Source organism: Trachurus japonicus, chromosome 11 (assembly GCF_045865225.1).
Source record: "Trachurus japonicus isolate A0001 chromosome 11, Traja_1.0".
Lineage (NCBI taxonomy): Eukaryota > Metazoa > Chordata > Actinopteri > Carangiformes > Carangidae > Trachurus > Trachurus japonicus.
In genome coordinates, this window is record NC_140917.1 from 9,625,742 (window position 1) to 9,650,674 (window position 24,933).

The window sequence follows — 24,933 nt, forward strand, 5'->3', positions numbered from 1 at the left end:
GCACCAGGATTAACATTTACTGTGTCTCAATGCACATACTTCCATACTTCCACTAATTGTACAGTATTTTGAGTATGTAGGTACGTCTCATTTCACAAGTATGTCAGAATGCCTACATTACATTGTTGCAGTTTTTTTTTTTTTTTTTTTTTTTACAAATGTGTAGTGGCAGAAATTAATAATAGAATAATTTTCATCAGTTGTTGACATGGAGGCTGGTGTTCTGGGACCTGATGAACATGCAGCAAAAAGGCACAAACAGGTGGAGTGGGGAGGGAAACAGGCTGATTACTGCAGCCTTATGAAATAATGCAAACAAAACGTTTTGCACGGAGGGAAGTCGGGCTTCTGCATGCAGGGTGATTTTGGCTGCCGCCTTGGTGATGTTGTGGGTTGATGTGAACCTAATGCTGAAATAAGCGTTGCGCGTTCCTATGCTCTGGAGGCGTGGCTTCGGAGAAAAGTCTGAGGAAAGGGGCTCAGACTGTTGACGTGGCCTGCTAGAACTGTTTTTACAGGATCTCCAACCCAACCGGCCCTTTGTGTCTCTGGAAGACGTGATGGATGGACTGGAGCGTCACTAGTGACAGCACAATGCAAAATGATTGCAAAGGTGTGACTGTGGCTTTGTCCCTCTGTCTTCAATTACAGGCCCAACCCAAGTAATGACCGCAGGTAACAAGTCTGTGTTGAGCATGAGGACATCAGAGGATGCCGCGTCCCACAGGATCTTTGAGGATTGTGTTTCTTCCAAACATTGTGCAGTCTGATCTTCTTTACATGCCAGAAGGTCTGTGTGTCATTAAGGATAAAGAAGAAGTTGGCACGAGTAAATCTCAACATCAGTTGAGAAGGGAAGCCTATGATGTTTTTCCAGGTTTCTGGGCTGATTGACTTTTAAGTGAGGATGCATGCAGGGATGGGCTGTCTGTCGGGTTTGAACCTGGGTCGCTGTATTTAGGAACGAGCCTTCATAGTACTTGTTCCACCAAGTGCCCTTTGCCCTTTCCGTCATATAATTTCGGCTGCGACAAGAACAACAACAACGGAGCCATCCATAAGCCATCTCCCCACAGATTAATGAGGCTTTTCGTTTCGTCCTCTGTCCAAGGACTGATGTTTTCAACATCTTCCATTTACTGCTCCATTTCGTTGATATCGCTCCACAACTCAAAATAGGTCAGACGGTGGTCAGACGCCGATCTGGTGCGGCGTAGAGTGATGTCACGGACAGTCAAAACCGATCTGAGTGTTTGGAGCTGTTCAGACTGAGACGCATCTGTAGAAATGCGATTTCAAACTACCTCCCGAAGGTGGTTTCAATCCGGTTTGCAAAAATCCGATTTCATGTGATTTGTGACTGTTCAGACTTAAAAAGAGCCATCCGGTTCCAATCTGGATTGGCTAAAAATCGGATTTTGGCTGGCTGTCTCAACATGGCCTAAGTGTTCTCCCCAATGCTCTTTGACTCTCCCAGCTCTCTGTGTTTGCCCTCTGGGTCACCAGCCTCGCCTTTGGCAGTACTAAATGCATCAGCTCAAACAACTTAATATATTTCTATCGTAAAGGCTCTTAGTAAGACTCACTGTCGGCTCTGTCATTTTTTCTGGGAAGAGAAATATCCTGCGAACTGCCAAGAAAGTAAACTAATTTGAATATTTGACTTGTGTATAAAATGTATTACCTCAAGGCAGATGACGGTGTAGTGTGTATGACTAGTCTGTTCAGAAACTATGGTCATGATTCCAAGATTTTTCCTGTTAATCTTAGGGTGCGTACTGCAAGTCAGAGCCCAAAGTCTCTACCACAAACTGTAGTTAATGATAGTGAAGGTAAAACATACAAAACTGCATGGCCCTGGGAAGAGAAGTGGTTTCCATGGTGAGTGATGGGGAGATCCAAATAAACAATGATATATTACAGTATGTCAGTGAAGAAGAAGAGAAAGGCTTTTGCAAACCGAGAGATGTGTTGACATATCAGACTATCAAGACTGTTTACTCATCCGTAGTTTATTTTCTCTGGTTCTCTGTCACCATGACAACTAGATTATCACCTTTTTTTTCAAATATAAACTGCTGTGTTTTGTATGAGGGGGAGTGATGAGTTGTTGCACCATATATGGGGAGGAAGTTTTTTTTTTTGCCCTATAACTCCCCCCCACACACACACACACACACACACACACACACACTTTCACTTTGACCATAATTTGCATTCACTTTCTCTGGGCCTCACTACCTCTGAACGTCTGAATCAGTGAAGACATGACCACAACTTTTATTGTTGTTCCGTGATCTCACCCCTGTCTGCAGTGTAGCTACTGTCATCGGCCCATAAAGCCTGAGTCTTAACGATGTAAGAAGAGGGGTTTTCCCATCCCAATTGATCTTATCATTCATAAAAATTCAAAAATTGAAATAAATAGTATTTAATAATGTGATAATAGTATGATAATCAAGACAGAAGTCAACTAAAAAAAAAAACTGTAGCAAACAAATAGAAGAAACAAATACAAGTACTGTCTGAATCTGTATTATTATCTATTGTACTGTAAACTGACTGCTGCTATTTTATAACATGCTTTTGTTTTTATTTATTGTATTTTTTTGTACCAGGGAACATCTATGTATGGGACAGCGGATGGAAATTAGCCTGTGGCTACAATCCGGCTGGTTTACGATTTTGTTTCATTCATGAACTTGCATTGTCCCACTTTAAATAAATTGAATTGAATTGAAGTGGGGAAGTGCAACACAGCTAAAACAAAAAGACTAAAATCAAGATAGCATTGATAGTGTAACCACACACAGAATAAATAAAATAAATGGTCAAAGAAATACTTTCGTTAAAACCAACAGAGCACCTTTTGTCTCCATTTATGTGGTCTACCGCAAGTATCATCTAGATATCCTTCGAGATTTAAAAGCATAATGGCAGACAGAATGAGGGCATCACCCTGAACTTGCAGAACAGGATCGCATTGCGAAATTATTCTCTTGGCTTTATGGACCACCTGCTTCTCCCACAATGAAAACAAATCTTTCAAAATAATTTTAACACACATCATCAGCAGCTTTGCTTACTTACCATAATGCTCAGTTTTATTTATTTTATTTGATAATAAGCCAGAGCAGCTGCTGGCTCACTGAAAAGTTTGCTTTGCGCATGTCTTTTCCACTTCTTCTTCAGTAAATCAGAAAATACTGGTCTGTTTCAGAAAGCCGTGGATGTGCGCTTATCTGCTGAATTACTTATACCTGGTTTAACAAATCTGCCCTCAGTCATCCTGGATCAACAAATGTGCAACGGACTGAGCCAGGATTTACAGATGAGGCTTTGTCAAGCCTGACGGGATGCTCCATCTGAAGCTGTTTCTACTGAATGAAACGACAAACAAGTTAATGTTTGATGTTTGGTCAATAGTAAAGGTGTGGAACCAAATAAAAGTAGCGCTGAAAAAAAAGTTGAGTATCCAACATTATCATCAAGAAATTATCCAGAGGAGAACACCAAATTTTGTATCATCCCATTGAGTAGCTTCTGAGATATTTCATTGGATAAGTGATATTTTGACCTCTGAATGGCACACAATGAAAAGTGAATAGATCTCCAGAGGATTCATCCTCTGAGGGCTGTGAATGAATGCGTGTAGAAAATCCAGCCAGTTGTTATTGACCTGTTTCAGTGTGGAGTGCAGTGACCGACCAATGTTTGTGTGTATGTTTTTGATTATTAGGGTCCGGGCAGCTAAGCTGCCAAGACACTATTGTATTCTGAGGAATTCTTCTTCTGCTTCTTTCTCCTTCTTCTTCCGAGGAAATCATACTTCCCATGGGCGAAAACTCACCAAATTCTACAGAAATGTCCGACCCCATGCCAGATTTACTCAACTCCAAGTACATGTAAAGCGTTTAAATTAAAAAACTTAAAAAATTCCTACCAAGCCAACGGTACATGCTACAGTTTTGCAACTTTCACCAAAATGTAGCCCCAATACTGCTGAAACCTTTGTCCACATAAAAAGAAATATCACCAGATGCAGTAGATTTATATGGAGACACAGAAGAGACACAATAAAAACATGAATTTAAGTTAAAATAGAAAAAGAAAAAGAAAAAGAAATCTTACATAACATTACATATTACATAATAATGCCTTCAGCTCAATAACACGCCACAGTACATAACCAACAGGTTCACAAAGTCATTTGTTCCTGCAGTACTCAGCCTTTCTGTTATTGTAAATTTAAACTTAAAATGTAAATTCACATTGTAATGTTTTTTGTTTTGCTTCAAGTATTCACTATAAATCACACATACACGTTAAAACTGTTAATTTGTTGTTGGACTGATCAACTCCCTCTTAAAATACATAAATAATACAAGGAAAGGCTCATCTTTATTTATATAGTACATTTCATACCAAGGGGCAACTCAATGTGCTTTACATAAAGACAAAACATTTAACAGTAAGAACTAGACATGGAAAAAGAACAGCATTAAACAGCATACAAACATACAACTTTTAAAAATGAAAATAACCCAGAAATGTAAAGAACCCAGAAAATTGTAAACATTAAACATACTGTAGTCTACAGTTAAAAGCAAGAAAAAAAGAATGAAGAAAGTACAAGAAGAATATACGTATATGTATATGTATATATATATATATGTATATGTATATATGTGTATGTGTATTATATATATATATATATATATATATATATATATATATATATATATATTAAATCAAGAGGACTAATAACAAATAATAATAATACATAGAGTCAGGATAAATATGAAGATCAATATAGAAACAACTATCATTTGGAAATAAATGTAATAGGGAATTAATTAATTTAAAAAAAATTAAATAATTTAATAAATACAGGAAAATGAGAGCATTAAGAAAAATACATACACACAGAACTAATGCCCATTTGTTTACCAATTTCTCTGCATTGTGACATCTACTCAGTACTTACTTCCTGTGACTCTCCCTGGCCTCTGCAGTGGTGCCCAAAAGTGGCACTTTCACAGAGAAAGTAGTTTCTTTTCCCACCCCCGATACTCCCTGTGATATGATGATATGCGTATTGCTCACTTAATCACAGCACTCTGATATAGCCGATAGGGTTGTTCCCAGGCCTCAGCTTGTGATAAAAGATGACTGGGCTTTTGAGATCAGAGATTGTAACATTTACAGTCATTTATTTCACTGCTATTACCTTCATTACCTTTTCTGTGCACTTTTTTGTTCCGTCAGCTTTCATTTCTTTTGGTACATCACTTTATAATGTGAAGAACCTGCACACTCGACCAACCCATATCACCTATAACCACAACCCATAAGTTATTATTTAAATGATACATGATACGATACATAATGTAAAATTCTGTCAGAAAGAACTCCACCCCCAAATTTGTCTGCATTGTGACATCTACTCAGTACTTACTTCTTAGAACTAGGACTAGTAGGACCTACCTCTCATGCTGATACTGATGCTGATCCTCCTGTCATCACCAGCTCCAGCTCATCTGTCCAAATGCACAATATGTACTCTTCCTCTGCATCCATCCCTTGTGGGGTTCCACAAGGCTCCATCTTAGGACCTATTTTATTCTCTGTATACATGCTTCCTCTGGGCTCGATCCTAAGAAAATACAATATCTCCCACTGTTATGCCGATGATTCGCAGTTATATCTCTTTGTTAAAAATATCTGACATGGGCAGTGTCAATGCATTACTACTATGCACAAATCTTGGATGGCTCGAAGTTTCCTCCAGCTCAATCACAATAAAAGTGAGCTCCTAATTTTTGGCCCCACAGAGACATCTTCCTCCATCATCAGTGCTCTTGGTCCCCTGTCTTAACATTTAAAACCTCATGCAAAAAACCTAGGTGTCATCTTCGATTCTGGATTCAAATTCGACAAACAGATCAATTACAGTAGTCGGCACAAGCTTCTTCCATCTAGTTCCAAAATCAAATCATATCTGTGAGCCAAAGATTTTGAAACCTTGGTTCATGCTTTCGTTTCCTCCCGACTAGACTACTGTAAGTCTCTCTACTCTGGAATCACCCAATCAGCCCTATCCTAATCCAAAATGCAGCAGCAAGACTCATTACTGGTACCAGAAAAAACGTTCATATCTCTCCTGTATTGGCCACACTTCACTGGTTACCTGTTAAGGATATTATTATTAAAAAATTAATACACTTTAAGTCCTTGAAGCGCGGGTCGAGTACCGTCGCCAGCTTGAGCCACTCGTGGTTGAGCGTCGCTTGGCGTTGGGCGAGATCCTTGGAGAATATTAATTTAATTACTCACTTAATCCCAGGACTCTGATCTATCAGCCTGGTATGTTCACATTCATTAGACCTTGGATTCATGTGTGGAGCCCTGAGGGTTGTTCCCAGACCTCAGCTTGTGATAAAAGATGACAATCAATCAATCCTTTCTATACCTTACCTACCAATAATACTCTGCTTTATTTTTATTTCTAAAATGTTTAACATTTATGTCCACTATAGTTTCCTTTTCACAAAACACAGATACTTACAACTAGCAACTCATATATGTCTATGAATTGATTTCATTGTCATTTACACATTTGTCGGTTACGTTTATCCTTCGTGTAACCAATAAGAGTAAAACAAGAAATGCATTAAAATTAATATTTCCATATGAAATGTATCCTGTTGAGGTAAGAAACTCAGTAAAGTGTCTGATTTACATTCCCTAGCTGAGGACTGGAATATAACAGTCTGCTCACACGATCCATGACACAACATTAACCAATGTGGTGGGTGAAACAGACTTCTGGTTGTGGTCTGACCACACACACACACACACACCTTTCTCAAAAAAGAAAAAATCCCACCAGAATGACTCTTCTGAGTGGAGCTAGATAGACGCACTACTATACGTGAGGTGTGAGTAAATCCGAGTCATCGGTGCAGCAGATTGGACCCTTGTCATCGTCTGGCAGATGTTTCCATTTTAGAAAAAGTGTAACTTTGTGTGACAGAGAACTTCACTGCCTGCATGTGAACAATACTGGGAAATACCGCATCGGTCCTCATGCTGAACCTTATTAAAAAAAAACAAATGAAAACCAGAGATGGCAAAACTTAAAAGTGGTGGTGCAGTATTCCAGGGAACAAAACATTAAAAAAAGAAAAAACTCTTAGGTTCTTCCAAAATCCAGTCTGTCCTAGCAAATCATTTAGATTACAACCACAACACACAAGGACCACTCTAACATGGATGGAATTATATTGGATCTTATGTACTTTCTGGAAATCTCTGCTCAGAATCCAAACATTACTAAACATGGATTACCATTAGTGGTGAAGTTTTGTGGAGCATTTGTGTGTTTGTCTCCAACTTTGATGACTCATACATCACAATACACACTGGACTTTTGTTGTCATGGTTGCAATCATAAATCATAAGCCTATGGCTACAGTATGGCCTATGATTGGTTTATTGGATTTTAATTTTTAAAATACAAAAAATAAAATTGAAACACAAAGCATTCTTCTTTTTGAGTGTCAAAGAACAATTAACTACGTTTTAAAAACAGTTTGATTTTCATGCTCTATTTCATATAACAAAACTAAAGCAGAAACTCCTCTTCTGCACTTTTGTGCGATATGCACACAAATATTGGTAACACTTGACACAGTCATGAATGTGTCATAAACATTACAGTATGTCAATGTCATAAACATTATGACTGTTGTCATTAAGTGTCATTCGTTTTTTGTAATGACAAATTGACATTGTTTGGGTTGTCTTGACATTAACGAAATATGCACCTATTTTGGATAGGTCAAAGAATATCTTAATTACACTGTCATAATGGTGTCATGACAGTCAGTTTTGGGTATTGGTCTGTAATCTTGCACATCTAATTATAATAATCAGTATGTCAACTTGCCATAAACTAGGCGCATATTTTGTTATCGTAATGTCAAGTTGACGTGATAAAGACATTTTCTGGTAGTGTCACTTTGATTATTTAATTAAGTTGTCATAATCAAGACAACCCAAACGATGTCAATTTGTCATTACAAAAACCAAATTGACACTTAATGACAACAGTCATAAACATTTATGACATTGACATAATGTTTATGACTGTGTCATGTCATGCTTATGATGATACCTTCAAGTGAAGTGTTAGCCAGTCAGGCCTCGTTTTGCTATGTCTGAAATCATATCTGAGTAGGGCCCTAAAAACATTTTGGCCTACAGAACCAGAGGCACACAGGTACTATAGTGCACACTGGGCTTTTGCCTTGAAAATGACAATATCTGGTGTCAAAATATGAAAAACAAAGTATCTTAATCTTTGGCCTGTTTATTTGTTTTCTGTTGACTAGTGATTTTATTTTTTGTTATGTAAAATAGAACATGGAAATCAAACTTTTAAAAAGAAATTTACTTACAGTAAAGCAGAAGTAAGCAGAATTTTTGTGTTAAAAGTCATAAATAGTTATATCTTCCGACGGCAATCACTTATATAGAGTGTTTGGTCTGAAACACGGGTCTGTCAGTCACTCTGCTCTGCTCTGAGCCGAAGAGAAAACTTTCCTTGTATCCTACAAGTTTTATCCAATGAGGAGAGAGAACGGCATGCAGGGCTGTGTGTGCTAGCCTCGTAAACCCGCCTCTCCCGGAACTGCATTTCATTTCATTCTGAGGGAGAGTCTGGCCTCATCCCCGCTCTAAGCGTCTGGGGTGGGCGGGGCAGGGCGGGAGTAGTAGCGTTGACAGACAACCCCATTCAGCCAATCAGCAAGTTGGTGTAGTGACGGGGCCTGGACGGGGCTTTGCACCAGTCGGTCCCTGATTGGCCAACGTGCTGTGTCAATCACAGCGGCGACGCTGATTGGCTCGGCCTTCTGAGGGTTTCAGTCCAAACGCTTAGAATGGGGATGAGGCCAGACTCTCCCTCAGAATGAAATGAAATGCAGTTCCGGGAGAGGCGGGTTTACGAGGCTATGTGTGTGCAGCCAAGGGATGCGCGTGAATGTGGTGACGTAGGGACGAGGACGGGGGCTGCTAACTCCATCGGCTGACAAAAAGTTATGGTGCGTTCAAGGCAACCCGTAACTCGTGTTTTTCCGACCTGTGAAGTCGTACCAGGTTGATCTGGTACGAGTTCACGGGTCGGAAGTTACGAGTGGCCGTTATAGTGACTTTCACAGGTAAAACAGGTCGGAAAAATACGAGTGGGTTGCCTGGAACGCTACTAAGTCGTGACTTGAAGCCGTAACTTACGGTTTCAAAAGCCTGCCTGGAACGCAGCATTAGCCAAAGCGACTGGATCGCTTACTTCTGCTTTAATTGTTCTTTGACACTCAAAAACAAGAATGCTGTGTGTTTGAATTTTATTTTAAAATGAAAATAGAATATGTTTTGTAATTCCCATTTATCAAAAGAAAATCAAATGACCAAAAGATACACGGACCCAGAACTTAATCAAAGGTTCATTTAACCACTGGCCAATCCGTGGATGTTAAGAAATTCGTTGGAACAATGTGGCAATGTGGGAATGTAGCACTGGAAATCTTACAGCCTGCAGGTACAGATCAAGCCATCATGAAGCCACTCTGTATAGACAGAATCTTACTGCGGTGCTGAATTCGCGCTGACATTATATTGGATTTGACTCCATCATAATCTGGAGAACCATCCATCCCACCCCACCCCACCCCATCTTCCTGCCTTCTTGACCTTAGTCTGTGTTTACACGGGGAGGTGAATCAGGCACTGACAGTATGCAGAGTTTACTTCCTGCTGTTTCCCAGCAGCCATGACGGTGAAACAATATTATAAAATTCTGATCTGATTACTGATGATTTTGATCAGTCACCAGACGTCAAAGTAACGTCACAGAGATGTTGAACTCTTAACAATTGGCAGATGTTACATCTATCATCTAAACTGAGTTGTGCCACAACCAACTGTAATGTATAGTATAGCAGATGCTGGGTTTTGCTCATTAACACAATAAAACATTGAATATCAAGTCCCATCCAATAAAAAAATCTAATTAAATTTTTCAGTGATCACACTTATATTCCCTATTTTCTGGTGCAATGAAATCTCCAGGAAGCGCCTTCTCTTATCCCACAGTTCCTTCACTGAAGAAAATAACACAGCAGCAATTACACTTGACTTTCAGCCCAGATTGACAGCCTGCTATTAAAACCAGCGACCTTAAAACCACACATTTTTACAGGGAGAAATGCTCTGTATTGTCAAAACTGGAGCTGTTGGCACAAAGCAAAGAACTTAGACTAGACCGTACGCAGGCGGTCTATGAAGGTCATTTCCCATGAATTGCAAACTGGTACATTAGACATCGATGTCTGAAACCTGCTGCCATCACGTCTGTAAAATTATATTTAAAAGAAAACAAACAGCTTTTCATCTTGAATTTAGTGGACACTGTTATTCTTGGTACAATATACAAAATAAAATACATGTAGTACTTTTGCAATGATAAAAAATAAAAAAAAAACATCTAACGTCAAGCAAGATCAGGCAAAATTAGCATTAAGTTAATCTTTAAAAAAACAGTTTGGCAAAATCAAACAGATTGAGAAATTGTGACACAAAGAACATGGAAATTTTAAATGATATAAAAAATAAAACAATCTGATTTAAAACTACAAAGTTAATAAATAAACAATGCCACCCTGTTGGATAACGTGTTGACGAAGTGATGACATAATTTAAAAGTAATCGTGACAAATTTTACAAATATTGAGCATGAATCCTCTAACTTGTGTATTTGCTCTGTTTAATTTTTCAGTGCTTTCTGTGAATGGCAGCTGTGGGGCGGGTCTTCAGCCTCAGCAGCTCTGGGATTGCTCTGCTGCTGCCCTGGTAAAAGTCCAGTCCCGTGATCCACTCCACGTCTCTGACTCGGGACTGATGGAACCACATGTGATCCTCCACCCACTGTGATTCATCTTCTGCGCTCTGTCAAAATCACAAACAAATGGAAACCAGTCACAAACAACAAAAGGTTTGTTTGTCATACTGTGGCTGTATTCGAAACCGCATACTATACTGCTAGTACGTACTGATTTGGCCAAAATGTAGTATGTAGTATGCAGTATGCGAACAAAAGCAAAATCTGCAGTATGCGAAAAGTTCCCGGATGTCGTACTGATTCGGAAAATATCTCCAGTATGCATCTGACCAGTCTACATCACCTACTGTATCCCACGATGCAATGCTCCCCTGACGTCTAACCGTAACCAGAGCGTAACCAAAGACGGTAGTGTAGCCGTGTACCGTAACTATAGTTTAATAAAATAAAACTTCATGCAGACTGATCGGTTCATTGTAAAATATTTATTTATTTTTTGTAAATGTGGTGATTTCTGTACGTAACGTTAGGCTCCAGAGCCCCGAGGCAGCGCTGCTTACACACAAGAAGCTTCACTTTACATTCAAACAAACTAACTTAATGCTACTGCCACAATTGAGATTTCATCAATGAGACGAACATTTTTCTCGACGTCGTAGTGCTGGCCGGCCGAGCACGTCAGGAGCCGGGCTGCTGCCTCTGTGATGTCCCGGTCGCTGCGGAGCTTCACTTCTCCGAAAAACATCGGAGCAAACTTTTAAACAGCCGTCATTTGGATAAACTGGCCGTATATTTGGGGTCTTAACAGTTACTTTCTCGCATGAAAAAATATTAAAACTTAATAAAGTTACATAATTACAGCGCTAGAGCGAGAAATAAAACAGCTTTTAGCCTGTTTACAGCTGCTGCTACCGGTTGCCGTGAAATGCATTCTGGGAAACTCGTATACTGCATACTGTGATGATAACGGCGTCGGTCTGCTCAAGCAGCATACTGAATCCCACATTCAGTATGCAGTTACATATAACGCAGTATGTAGTAGGCAGTACGGTAGTATGCGGTTTCGAAAACAGCCTGTGTCTCTGAACTTGGTCGGCCATTCTCCTTTCTTTTGCTTCCTGTTTCTACAAAATCATTTTTGCCTTTAGTCTACTTGCCAACAATGAGTACCCGGAAATGTTGAGTACCCCAAAGTTTTATGTTAGAAATATATAGTATGGGTCCCCAGTATTCAGAAACTGCCGGATGCTAATTTATATATATTGGGCAATTAGCACAATTGACATAATTAGCATAAATTAGCATCATTGCCTATATGGGCAATATTTCAGCAAAATTGACTTGGCTGATCTGGGCAATATTGGAGTGGTTTTAGGGGTTATTGATGCTGCTGAATCCATTTCTGACATTTTCAAAATTCAAAATGGCTGTCTAAACCGGAAGGGACCAGATTGAAATCCATCAAAATCGGCCCACTGGCGGTTTAAATCTGGTCACTACCGGTTTAGACAGCCATTTTGAATGTGTGACTACTCAGACACACCTGGATTAATCACTGTGTCCAATAATGTAAGACAGGAAATGAAGGACCTGCCTTAAATTCAGGAAGTGCTGGAGCTGTGCATAGAGCCCATTAGACTACTTAGAAATAGCGTATTTTCACACTGATGGACTCATTTGCTGTTGTAGGTAACAGAGACACATCAGCAGAAGCCAGAGACTTTTGTGTATCCAGTTAAAAGCTCCGTACAGGGGCTTTAATGATAAAATTTGGTGCAGTCAGACATTCATGGTCCCCAGATGAACAGTACTGGTGTGACCGATGTTGTTCTGGCCTGTCATGAGCGGGTTTCAAACCCGGGTCTCCTGCACCACGGGCAACGATGCTAATCGTTTTGCCAAGAGGTCAATGACCACGACCAAGAAGTGAGTTTATGTTATTATTATTTGGCTATCCAGAGTTATCCACCCTCCACAGAGAGCTGCTTTGTTCAGGGCAGTGCAGCATGACGGGCAGACAGCAGGGGAGAAGTTTCATATTTAAAGGGATAGTTCACCCAAAATTGAAATTTCACTCATTATCTACGCTTGTTTGTAGCGGAAGCTTCTCGAAGCTCCTCTTCCAGGGTCTGCCCTCTTCCCAGTTCGTCCAAATTTGACGAACCGGGAAGAGGACAGACCCTGGTTCGTCCAAATTTGACGAAACGGGAAGAGGAGCTTCCGCTACAAACAAGCTTGAAATAGAAGCCACGGATAACTCTGAAACTTCTCCCAGCCCTTAGTCGACATGAGGGTGAGTAGATAATGAGTGTAATTTCAATTTTGGGTGAACTATCCCTTTAAGAGTTTCAGTCTTGCCTGTCCCAATGTGAGGTCGGTTGTAAAAGAGGGAGACAGTGAACACTGCTGAACTCTTACAGAGATCAACTGCGATGTCATGTTTTTCTTACTTTGCAGCTTTCGGTGTTCTGGTTTCTGTGAGGCAGCAGGAAGGACACGGTCTGCAGCTCGCCCGTGCAGGCGAACACGGCTTGGGTTGAGTTCTTGCAGCTTGTCAGCACCGCAAAGTAATGCGTGGGGATGGGGATGGTGGTGCCAGACACAAACCTTGAATCACACAATAAATACACACAGCGTTACAGATGAGCAGTCATCCGAAATTCTGTGCAACTTGAAAAAAACCCTCCCAGCCAGTTGTGTTGAACATGGAATGAAAATACTGTGGGTGCCAATGTTTAATGTCTTTGATCCCATTCAGACACAAAGGTGGATCAATGAACGACTTGTACGACAACAATGGTGGATGAGAAGGTAGCAAGACCTTAGTTGGAGACAAAGAACATTATAAAAACGTCATATCACATCAAATTAGACATGAAATTCATGAGAAGTCGTCCTGTGGTTGCTAGCCGGGGGATCTTATATTTACTGTAAACAAGGTAAAAAAAAATGTCGAGGCGTCTCGGACTGACACAAACAAATAAATCATATCATGGCGGTTGCCCGACGTGATGTTGTGATTTCGGTGTTGATGTTTGGTCTCCTTGCAGCATTATGCTTCATTAAAACTGAGCTGGATGAATCACACACCGTCATGAACCCTCAGTTTGCTTCGTATCACCAGCAACGGGTCACTGTGAGTAGCGTGATCCACGAGCATGAGTGTAAAAACAACCCCCAAGGATTCGTCATCATGTTGCTGGGTGAGCTGATAAGAAGCCGTGTTTTTGCACTTTAGCCACATACAAACTGACTTCCTACAAAATATCTTAACGGAACATATGAGAACAACTTTTATAAAATAATATTCCCCAACAACTACAACCCCATGAAGTCAGTGCACTGCAAAAACTCACAATCTTATTTCTTGTCAAAATGTCTCATTTCTAGTCAAAATTAATCTCTTTCCACTCAAAATAAGACTCATCACCTAAAAATGATAATTTTCACTTGTTTCAAACTAATTTTCAATTGAAATAAGTAGAAAAATCTGCCAGTGGAAGCAAGTTTTTTGTGCTATTGAATATTATTTCAAGTGAAAATATGCTTGAAAGAAGTAAAAAAGTGTCTAAAAACAAGCTACTTTTTTTTATGTGGTGAGTCTTATTTTAAGTAGAATTAGATTTGTTTTGACTAGAAATTAAATTTTGGCGAGAAATAAAACAAATATTCTTGGTAAGATTTTGAGTTTTTGCAGTGTATGTACAGTAACTGCTTTGGTTAAACTTGTGAGTGGTTGGGCCAAACTTTCCTTGAGCAAAGCAAAGATAAAAGTAATTGATTGTGTGGCATGTGTGGTGTGTTTTTACTTTTTAAAATGTATTTGTAAATAATTTTGTTGCCTCTTTTGTTGTGTATTGGAAGAACTATTTGAAGCGATCTCAAGTTTTGAATTTAGCTTGGAGTGGGATTTTTTTTTTGGGGGGGGGGGGGGGGGGGGGCTGCTCTACCTCTACCCAACTGAGCTATAAGACACAGAGATTTTATCGAGTCCTCCCCCACGATTTTCTTCTTTTTTTCCCCGGCTGCATCACTATGTGGTCTTTGTGGCATTTGTCCATATGACCCTATGGTCAGTCAATCACTGTCTGCAACCTGTGCACGCATTCAGAGCATTTGTGCACATTTGTGGGACGCGTGCTGTATACGTTTTGCTAATGCTACAAAGCTAACATTTGCATTAATAGCCGACTACTTAACAGTTAGAGGAAATGCTGTGAGTTCAGCATCAAACGTGCCACCTCCACAGGTGGAAAGCGACACTAGAACTCTCTATCTGTATCATTTCTTTTCTTCTGTTGAAGTTAGCATGCTAACCAGCTAACTCACCACTTCCAAGTAGCTACCAACTCATAGTCTCCTCAAATATGATCACCTCTTATTTTGCAGTAATCACCTCCGCTCACTCCTAACCATGTTCAGCTAACTTAAAGGTACAGTATGTAAGAAATGTAAAGCAACTGGCCGTAAAATCCTCCTAATATGTCACAGAGACTCAGGAATAATGTTCATATAACATGATGAACTCACCAACAACAATAGTACAGCCAGAGTATTCGCATTCAAAATCTTTTTTTTTACATCACATCTGTTCACTTCTAAAGTTTAGTTTGCGTATGCATGAGAAAAAAGCAGGAGGGATGTTACCACTTAAGTTAATTTCTTAATTTCCTAGGAAGGGTTATGAAAGTCAGGAGTCTACCCATGCAGATGCCATAGCTGACTGACTCGGGGCACATCCTGGATAGAGCTTTTATCCAATCCCTGACATGGGCCAAAAATTACAGGAAATCAACTGGAGGTGTTATAGAAACATCAGCCATGAACTCCAAGACCCCCCCCACAAGAATTTCCTGTGAAGTTCCAGCCCATTGCACTGAAGTGACCCTAGGAATCTGTATCTGTGGCTTAAAGCGTAAAAAAAATAAATAATAATAATAATTGGAAAAAAGAAAAAAAAATGACAAAGAGGATGCAACAAGGAGAAACTGTGAAAACTGCTTCAGTCATGAAGCTGTTTAAATTGTGTTATTGATGGAAGATTCGGCCAACACAGATTAGATTTGAAGGAGAATAATTGAGTTTTAGGTTGATTTCATTACTTATAACACAACTACATTTCTAAATTTTACTCCATTGCCATTGGTTTTTCAATTGTTTTTCAAGTGTTGTAATGATATAATGTATGATGATGATATGTTACGATATGGATTCCCAAGTCAAAAACATTCTTGATGAATGGAATTTATCACATTTATGGCATGATCCTGGTTTTTAAAATCACTGATTGGATGTAGACTGTTTGACATGGAATTACAGAGATGGTATGAGAAACTACATGAAGACAGAAAAGAGTTTATCAGAAGGTCCTGTGCCGTAAATCCAATTTCTTATCAATTCATCTCGTAACGCAAATTTGTTTAAAATGCTAAAGAAAATATTTTCTTTTCCTGTATGTATGCACATTGTTTCATGTTGTTGTAGTATGGTTTCTGTCTGTTCTAAAGGATCGAAAGGAAAACAAAATTAATGAATGAGTAAATGAATCCTGGCAGTCTCCCGCATCTGTGGTTAATTAATGAAGCGCTTCATTCATAAGAAAATGCAATTCCATTTGATCATGTGTCATGGTTTCAGGTGCATGTTCCAGGGAACAAAGTGATGTGAGGCTGTGTTTTAAAAATAAATTCTGTGTTAAACATATATGGATGGGTAACTTCACATTGAAACTGATAAAATAGCTACCGATTTCCTGGTTCCTGGGAACGGGTACCCCACTCACTAGTATTAACCCTCAGCCTTAACCAGACTTGAGTCATTGGTATAATTTCGAACCAAACAAGCGCGTCCGGGCGGGTTGGTTGTGTCAATATGTGTCAATATGTCTGTGAGTGATTAGATAGTGGGCCAAGGAGCATCAACTCGCTGCACGTCAGCCAGACACTCCTCCACTATCTCACAGACACAAGGGTGCATTCAGCTACCAAAATGTGGTACGTGCTGTTTGATTTTACGTGAATCCATACTTGGGATTAACTTGAGTAACTTGGGATGCAATAAAAGTACTTTAAACATGATCCTCAGTGGTGAACTTACTGCTGAATCTGCTCTGGAGTGTCGTACTGTCCGTCGTAGTTGTAGTCAAAGACGGGGCCAACCACCACATTTATACCGTTGTAAACAAGAGCATATTTCTTTAATAAGGCGTCATGGAAGTAGTCCCAGATCTCTGAGCAGAAGAGAAGTACAAAGGAAAAATGTTAGCAGAGTTTCGTAAAGTTTGGTTCGGTGGTTTGATGTTTTTGTGGGTAACTCACTTTTAAACTCAGGGTGCATTGGTACAACATTACTCATCAGTAGAGCGTCGAACTGCTGGTCCTCTGTGGCATTCAGGTCTGCAAAAAAACACCACAAGAAACAAGTTGTTTTGTTATTTTTTGGGATGCTGTGATGCAGTTAACTGAACATGCAAAGATGGTATAACACCAACCTGTGTCAGATCAGTGAGTGAATTATATATATATTTTTTTCAGTCAATGACATGATGCAATTGGTGTAACCGTTATTTTGGCATAGAAATCTGACTATATACAGCGAAAATGAATCTGGACTCAAATGTGGAATAACTGTAATTCACTTAAGCAATGCAACACTATGTCGTTCTCATTTAAAACCTCAGCCTGCCTCCTGAGAAATGAACAATGTGCTGGTTTTATCTGACGACAGGATTTCTCTGCAGCCCAAAGTGACTAAGGAAAAAAAATAATTAGACCGCTCACGTATGTACACGTGTCTATTTTTGTAGAAAATCAACACGCCTAAACCTTCCTGTGAAATTCACATCCCCAAAATAGTGACATACGAAGAAGAGGAATGCAGCTAACTTCTGGAGAAGTGAGAGCAGGTGTTTTTGTTTCACTGTATCTGCCAACTGGATGAGGTGAACAGTGCCAACACAAACAAAACTACATAGAGTTGGTATAACCGCAAAAAAAAAAAAAAAAAAATTGTCACTGAAACCGAAAAGGGATTTTACTGAAGACCAGCCAGCATCTTTGTCTGTGCATTTATAATGTGCATGAATAATAAGAACAGGCACTACTTTGCATACATGTGAGTGTGCAATGCTCATCCAGTAGAAAATGACTCATTAAAAGTTGGTGAATAATTTCTGAAATGGCCATCTCCAATGGCATGCTGAAACAATTGACGTAGGTGTCCCAACACTGCGTAAAATCAACATCAACAGGACATGAAATTGAACTTTAATAAGCAAGAGGCGTCATGCAAGAGGCCACGTGCTTCTCTGTTTAGTAGGTTGGTGGCTGCTTTCATCTTGATGAGTGTTTTCGCAGCTGTTGTGGAAATGTGCGCAACTCAAAATGGAAATGATTGAATATTGTATTGTCTTCAAAGGGAAAGCGTGACTGACGATGATGCAATGGGTTTGATAATATGTTGATGAGTTCTTCTGAGAGGAGGCTTCATTAACATCTGGAAGGCTCTGTTCTTGATCAATGTCATTTTTTTGGCATCGGCATTTCACCACCCCATTGGCTCAGACTTAAAATACAATTTTATTTTGTTTCAGTTTTATTGCTGATATATAGTGAGTATTTGAATCATTTGCACATTTAGCTATTATATCATTTGTTGATAGTTTTATTGTTGTCAGAAGTTCTATGAAGATTTTCTATTCCTGTTTTATTGAGTGTGTGTTGACATTTTTGGCTGCTGGTTTGGGTCTCACTGCGAAGAACAAGATGAGGCTTGTGAGAATGTGTAGTAAAAAACAGGCCAATATTAGGATAGGATAATAAAGTTCACCTACCTACCTACCTACCTACCTACCTACCTACCTACCTACTTATCTACCAATACATGAGACATCAAGGAAACACACATTGTTAGTTATTTCAAGTCTGTTCTTATCGCTGCATGTAATGCCACATATTTTGAGTTTCATTTCAGCAGGTTGTGCAGACACAGACCACACATCAGATATCGAATACAGTACAGGCCAAAAGTTTGGACACACCTTCTCATTCAATGTGTTTGCTTTATTCTCACTGAAGGCACCAAAAGTATGAATGAACACATGTGGAATTAACAAAAAAAGTGTGAAATAACTGAAAACATGTCTTTTCTTCTTTGTCTTCTCTTTCTTCTTTTCTTCTTCCTCTCCTTCTTCCTCCTCCTCCTCTATCTCTGCCCCCACCAATTCTATTTTTTTCAAAGTAGCCACCCTTTGCTCTGATTACTGCTTTGCAGACTCTTGGCATTCTCTTGATGAGGTTCAAGAGGTGAACCTGACCAAAATGGTTTTCACTTCACAGGTGTGCCTTGTCAGGGTTCATTAGTGGAATTTCAGTGAGAATCTACAATGTAAATAGTCATGGAAAATAAAGGAAATGCATTGAGTGTGTCCAAACTTTTGGCCTGTACTGTATGTGCCGACACCAAAAGGAGGAGGTGGTGTCTCTCCACTGCCCGACAGGTCATCACACAGATGTTAACGTCTCGTTGAAAAGCAGATGGTAGGCTAACATTTCATAAAATATTCTGAAATCAACAAGTTTGTTTGCATGCCAGTGGTTCTGTTGCGGAAACGAATGGAACCACCTAAAATTAAAGAGAGCCATGCATGGATCAAAGAATCTCACGTCATTTATCTCACTTTTTGCGGGTGCTGTCAAACTGCTTTTGAACTGCAGGCACGGATGTTTAGAAGCCATATTCTTTGGCCTGTGGGGGGAAATTGTTCAATGTCTGGAAAGGAAGTGTGAAATTAGGGTGTGTTTATATTTTCAAGATTGGATGTCAATTTAAATCTTCAGACAAAGTGTGATGAAAAACTGAATGCCACCTTCCTTTACTCCTTTCCCAATGATGGCCTAAAGCACTGTTCTGCATCTGGGATGATGGCACCAGAACAAAGCAAAACACATGAGTTCCTCATTGGATTTCTGCCATTTCTGTATCACAGGGCGCGGCGTGACGACACTGGATATTTGGGGCGGCAGTGGCTCAGGAGGTAGAGCCGCTCTCTCCCAGTCTCTGTCGTAGTGTCCTTGGGCAAGACACCTAACCCAACTTGCCTCGTGTGAATGCGTATGAATGATCATGGTGGTGGTCCACCACCGGTTTACCACCACCGGTGTGAATGTGGTATGAATGAATAATGGTTGCTGTACGTGCTTTGGGTATTGGGTAACAATAGAAAAGCGCTATATAAATGTAATCCATTATTATTACTATTATTATTATTATTATTATTATTATTATTATATCACCCAACATTAACATTGACTTCAGTCAAATCTGTCAAATAAATCCTTTCTATAGGACTAAAAGCCTCAGTGAGTGACAGGTAATTGTTTTTTTTGTTTTTTTTTGTGGCTTATATTGTGAGTTCCAATCACTTGTTTCCATGTTTAAACTGGACGTAGATTGATATTAGTTGAATAAAGAACTCCACCTCTGTGATCTTATCGTTTATTATTATCATCATCATTATTTTAATAGTGTATTATAATCTTACTGAAGGAAAAGGATGGAAATGTGTTTCTTTTTCTTCATCACAAATTTCTGTCATTTGCATTGATGCCAACTCTGTGGACCAGTGTTTTGCTGAGCTTTGCGTTGTTGTGGTTTTGTTTTTTTGTTGAAAAATTTGAACGAAACTCAATAAGAGTAAAAGAATAAGACAGAAAGGACGCTTCTCAGCCTCACAGTCTCATAAATCTAAACGTCAATGAACTCTACTGTGTACTGTCGCTCTGAATGAACTTGGCAGAGTGACAGTCCTCTGACCACAGATGCATGACAGATGAAAAATAATTACACGCGCTTGTTGTCATAAGTGTGAACTGCAGAGGAGCGGCTGAAATTCTGTGGAAATTAAGATTCAAGGGTGTGTGTGTGTGTGTGAGAGAGAGAGAGAGAGAGACAGAGGAAGTGAGTGAAGCAGCTGAAAAGACATTCACATCCCGCTGAACCAAAGAGACAAAACACTCTTGAATAGATGACTGTGTGTGTGTACGCAGACTGATACATACTAGGAGGGTAGAGGAAGGCGCTTGTCACATTTCCAGCTGTGTCAGACTGATTGCATCTCGGACTCTGGGAAGCTGGAAGTCTGACATCAGCCCTCAAACAGTCGGGTGTCACCGGCGGCAGCGGCTCAAAGCTTAACTGTGAACGAGGGAAATGTTCTTTGTAAATCGATCATTGACATCAGAAATACTCAGCTCCAGACATAGACTGACTGGGGAAGTTCACTTCAATCCTTTCTTATGACCTATCTGAAGTCTTACACTTGTGTTCTTTGAGAGAAACTGTCACGTGTACCTGGCTGTTTATCTCTTTGATCCTGTGTATTTTTTCACTTATCATATGTATATTCAATCTCCATTCTACGTTCAAAGAGCCGTCCCTAACCAAAGAGCACCCTCTCCAGATACTGAAAAAAACTTCCTGAGCACTCTGGACCCAGTTGGGTTTTTTATTTTCTTTGACCTTCCATTTGGGAAAAATAGAAATCAGATGAAATTCAAGTTCAGCAAGTCCCAGAAAACTGAATGATACCACATGGAAATCACTTAATAAAAGGACTGCTGAGAGAAAGATACAGTACAAGTCTCCAGTCTCTATCTGTAAATGTAAACTGTGTTAGACAGCTGAAGGCCAGAAGAAAACATTGGCAAGACCTTGGCCGAGGTCAACTATGTATACAGTGATAACAGGTTGACGCTGCTGAATAACTTCATCCTCTCGGCCTGAAAAAAAACAACAACTCTCCTTTTATGGTAATATTGATACGACACACCACGGTGCACATTCTTATTCTAATCTTAATTATGACTAAGGACAAAGTTGATTCTAAATTGATTGACTTACACATACATTAGTATTTGTTTGTCAGTGGCAGAATTTCTGCATTGGGAAGTGATTAAGTTATTTGTTTAATGTAATTCATTGATTCATTTGTAATTCATTGAATTATCACACGGCAAACCTTCAGATTTATGGTGTTCTGAACCCTGTCACATAGAAATTATGTTCATATTCAACAGATTTGAAACAGAAAGTATTCTGTTCTGAGGCAACAAAAAATTAACAAAATGTTTAAAATTTAAATATGTGTTCAACGTATCACTAAAGTTTATGTTCACATAGGTGAAGTATGATTTAACTAGATTTAAACTATTCATCATCTGAAGCTTGGCAAACAGCAAACCTTTTCCAGCAGGATGATTTCATTAAATTCCTACACTGTCTTATGCAAACACTCACTGTTAATGACACATACAAAGATTCAAACCATTAACTCCGTGCAATCCTGTAAAATCCTGTTTTACAAAATGTTAGTGGTGAAGCAATGGTTAAAATAAAAAAGAAAATCGCCATAAATCGGACTTTGTGTGAGCTGGAAATGTACAAATCATGGACAAATCATCCTGATGTAATTTTGTGAGATTCAGATTTAAAACATTTGGAGTATTTTAATTGTAAATGTTCAGTATTCACCGGTTTGTCGACGGTGAAGGAGCTCCACAGAGGCATCAGGGCCTCGGAGCTGTAGCCGCTGACGAAGCCCTCCTGGTGGAGGAGGCAGTAGCTCTGGTTGGGCTGCAGCATCCGGGGACGACCGAACAACAAGTGCTTCTCCTCTGCAGCAGATTCTGAAAGAGTGAAAGCAAAGAATCAAGTACTTTGTTTTGTTTTAATTTGTTGATTCTCTTTGCATTAGCCAAACTCAAGTAAACTTAGAAAGGAAATCATCAAAGTGACTTACTTTCTTCAGCTGTCAGATTCAGACGGCTGTTTATGGCGGTTTCGTTCTGAACAGAGAACACACACAAAACTCATGATGTCAATAGAAATCAATGGAAGTTTGTATTTTCCCTATGGGACAAAGAGAACAGCACAGATACATTGTATATATCAAGTTAAAAGGCAAATACAGTGAACATGTGTACTGTGAGGTAAGACCAGTAACCAAGTGACATGTTTAAAGGGATATTTCACCCAAAATACTCACCGTCATGCCAAGGAAGGGTTTGGAGAACTTTCAGAGTCATCAAAACGCTTTAGGAGTTCCAGGGGGGGTCCGGCTGGCAACGGATTTTCATATAATGGCGGTGGATAGAGTTCACTTTTGAATCGTCCAAAACACACACTATGAAACATCCAGATACCTCCATACTGCTCGTCTGTACTGGCCCAAGTGTCCTGAAGCCGCCACATGGAAAAGTTGTGGCTTCAAAAGTGAACTCTGTCAGCCGCCATTATATGAAAATCCGCTGCCGGCCGGACCCCCCTCTGAAAGTTCTCCGAACCCTTCCTTGGCATGACAGTGAGTAGAAAATTGGTGAATTATCAATTTTGGGTGAAGTGTCCCTTTAATGAACTCTGTACGATCTCTTTGAGTCAACTTCAGACAATTGGTTTTTCCTCACCAGATCATTACATCAGCAGTCTGCTCTGGCCACTGGGAATGTGCTTGTTCTTTTGTAGTATATTTTTTTAATCACTCATTATGAGCTGAAAAAACAAACAGCATCGATCCAACAATCTACTGATGACGCAGCTGCGGGTTGCCTCCGAGGTTTAGAAGAGTGAGTGTGTGCCCTTGTATTTTCTTCTACCTTTCATGAGCCAAGATGAGAAACCCCTGACGTTAGGACCAACATAGTGTGCACAGCTGTCTGATGTTGAGTGAGCAGCTGGATCCACAGCTGACGGGGCAGGAAAGCAACAGGGGCGGGGTGGGAGGAGGTTCAGAGGAACAGAAACGTCTTTCTTTGTGACTTCAGCTTCCACGGCAGATCAATAAGTTTACAATGACTGACGCAGATGGATCCGCACAGGAAGGTGAAGAGGTTGAGAATCCAGGGGGAGGTTATCACCTTGATCGGCCTTCTCAGTGTGAAAGTACGGAAGCGCATTGCATTTACTGGATTAAAAAAAAATTAGACACCTTATCTCATCCTGATGTCGTAATTATGAGATAAAGAATAAGGAAATGTCTATAAATCTGTTCTTGCTGTATAAACAAATGATTATTATGGTAGTACAGTGTTTAGAGCAGTTACCTTCCACACGGGAGACTGAGGATCGAAACCCCGGTGGGGTATATATTGTTATCGTTCGTGTTTTGTATATTAGGCCACTGTACATTATTAGCCGGCGGGGGACACACCGGCCCATGTTAACCGATTGTGTCGCTCATACACGCCAGACACACCACCGGCTCCTGCAGCGATCGTTTCATCCGGTCTATTTTCCGTGAGCGATCGTGTCAAGCCGGGCAGGAAGTCAAACACAGAAACACGAGTTAATATGGGCCGGTGTGTCTCCGGCCGGCTAATAATGTACAGTGGCCTAATATACAAAACAAGAACGATAACAACATATACCCCACCTGGGTTTCGATCCTCAGCCTCCCATGTGGAAGGTAACTGCTCTAACCACTGTACTACCATCATTTGTTTGTTTTGACACAGCAAGAGCAGATTTATAGACATTTCCTTTTTCTTTATCTCACAATTAAACTTCTCCTAGATACTTCAACTTCTCCACTTGAGGCAGGAGTTCTCCTCCGACCTGGAGGGGGCAAGCCACCTTTTTCTGGTCAAGAACCTTGGACTTGGACTTGGAGGTGCTGATTCTCATCCCAGCTGCTTCACACTCGGCTGCAAACCGCCCCAGTACATGCTGAAGGTCCTGGTTTGAAGGCTCTCGATTTACCCGGTTACATTTTATTTTACTTTAGTAAGTTATATAACATGGCAGCATTTTCAATTTGTAAATTTTCTGATTTGTACAGATTTCCAATTTGTTGCACTTCCTGCTGTAAACAATAAACATGAAATATGCATGTGCACATAAGACACAGTAATAAGAAACTGGGATACTGGTATTTATCATGTATACGAGGATACTGAATAACCAGGTTTCTCTAAGTTCATGTCAACACCATATCCCGAATTTGATCAAAACCGGGATACTGAAGTCAATGTCAGATGGCT

At 39.9% G+C, this 24,933-nt stretch overlaps 1 protein-coding gene across 1 annotated transcript in view; it reads right to left on the reverse strand.

Moving 5' to 3' along the window:
• Positions 1 to 10,824: 10,824 nt before the first annotated feature.
• Positions 10,825 to 24,933, reverse strand: part of LOC146978215 (venom phosphodiesterase CdcPDE) — a 39,120-nt gene continuing 25,011 nt past the window's right edge. The window contains exons 19-25 of the mRNA XM_085790897.1: positions 22,698 to 22,743; positions 22,430 to 22,584; positions 20,959 to 21,094; positions 17,218 to 17,295; positions 16,997 to 17,129; positions 13,351 to 13,507; positions 10,825 to 11,007 (exon numbers count right to left, since the gene is read on the reverse strand). Coding sequence (XP_085647023.1) covers positions 10,834 to 11,007; positions 13,351 to 13,507; positions 16,997 to 17,129; positions 17,218 to 17,295; positions 20,959 to 21,094; positions 22,430 to 22,584; positions 22,698 to 22,743 — 879 coding nt within the window. The 3' untranslated portion in view covers positions 10,825 to 10,833. The remainder of the gene's footprint in view (positions 11,008 to 13,350; positions 13,508 to 16,996; positions 17,130 to 17,217; positions 17,296 to 20,958; positions 21,095 to 22,429; positions 22,585 to 22,697; positions 22,744 to 24,933) is intronic.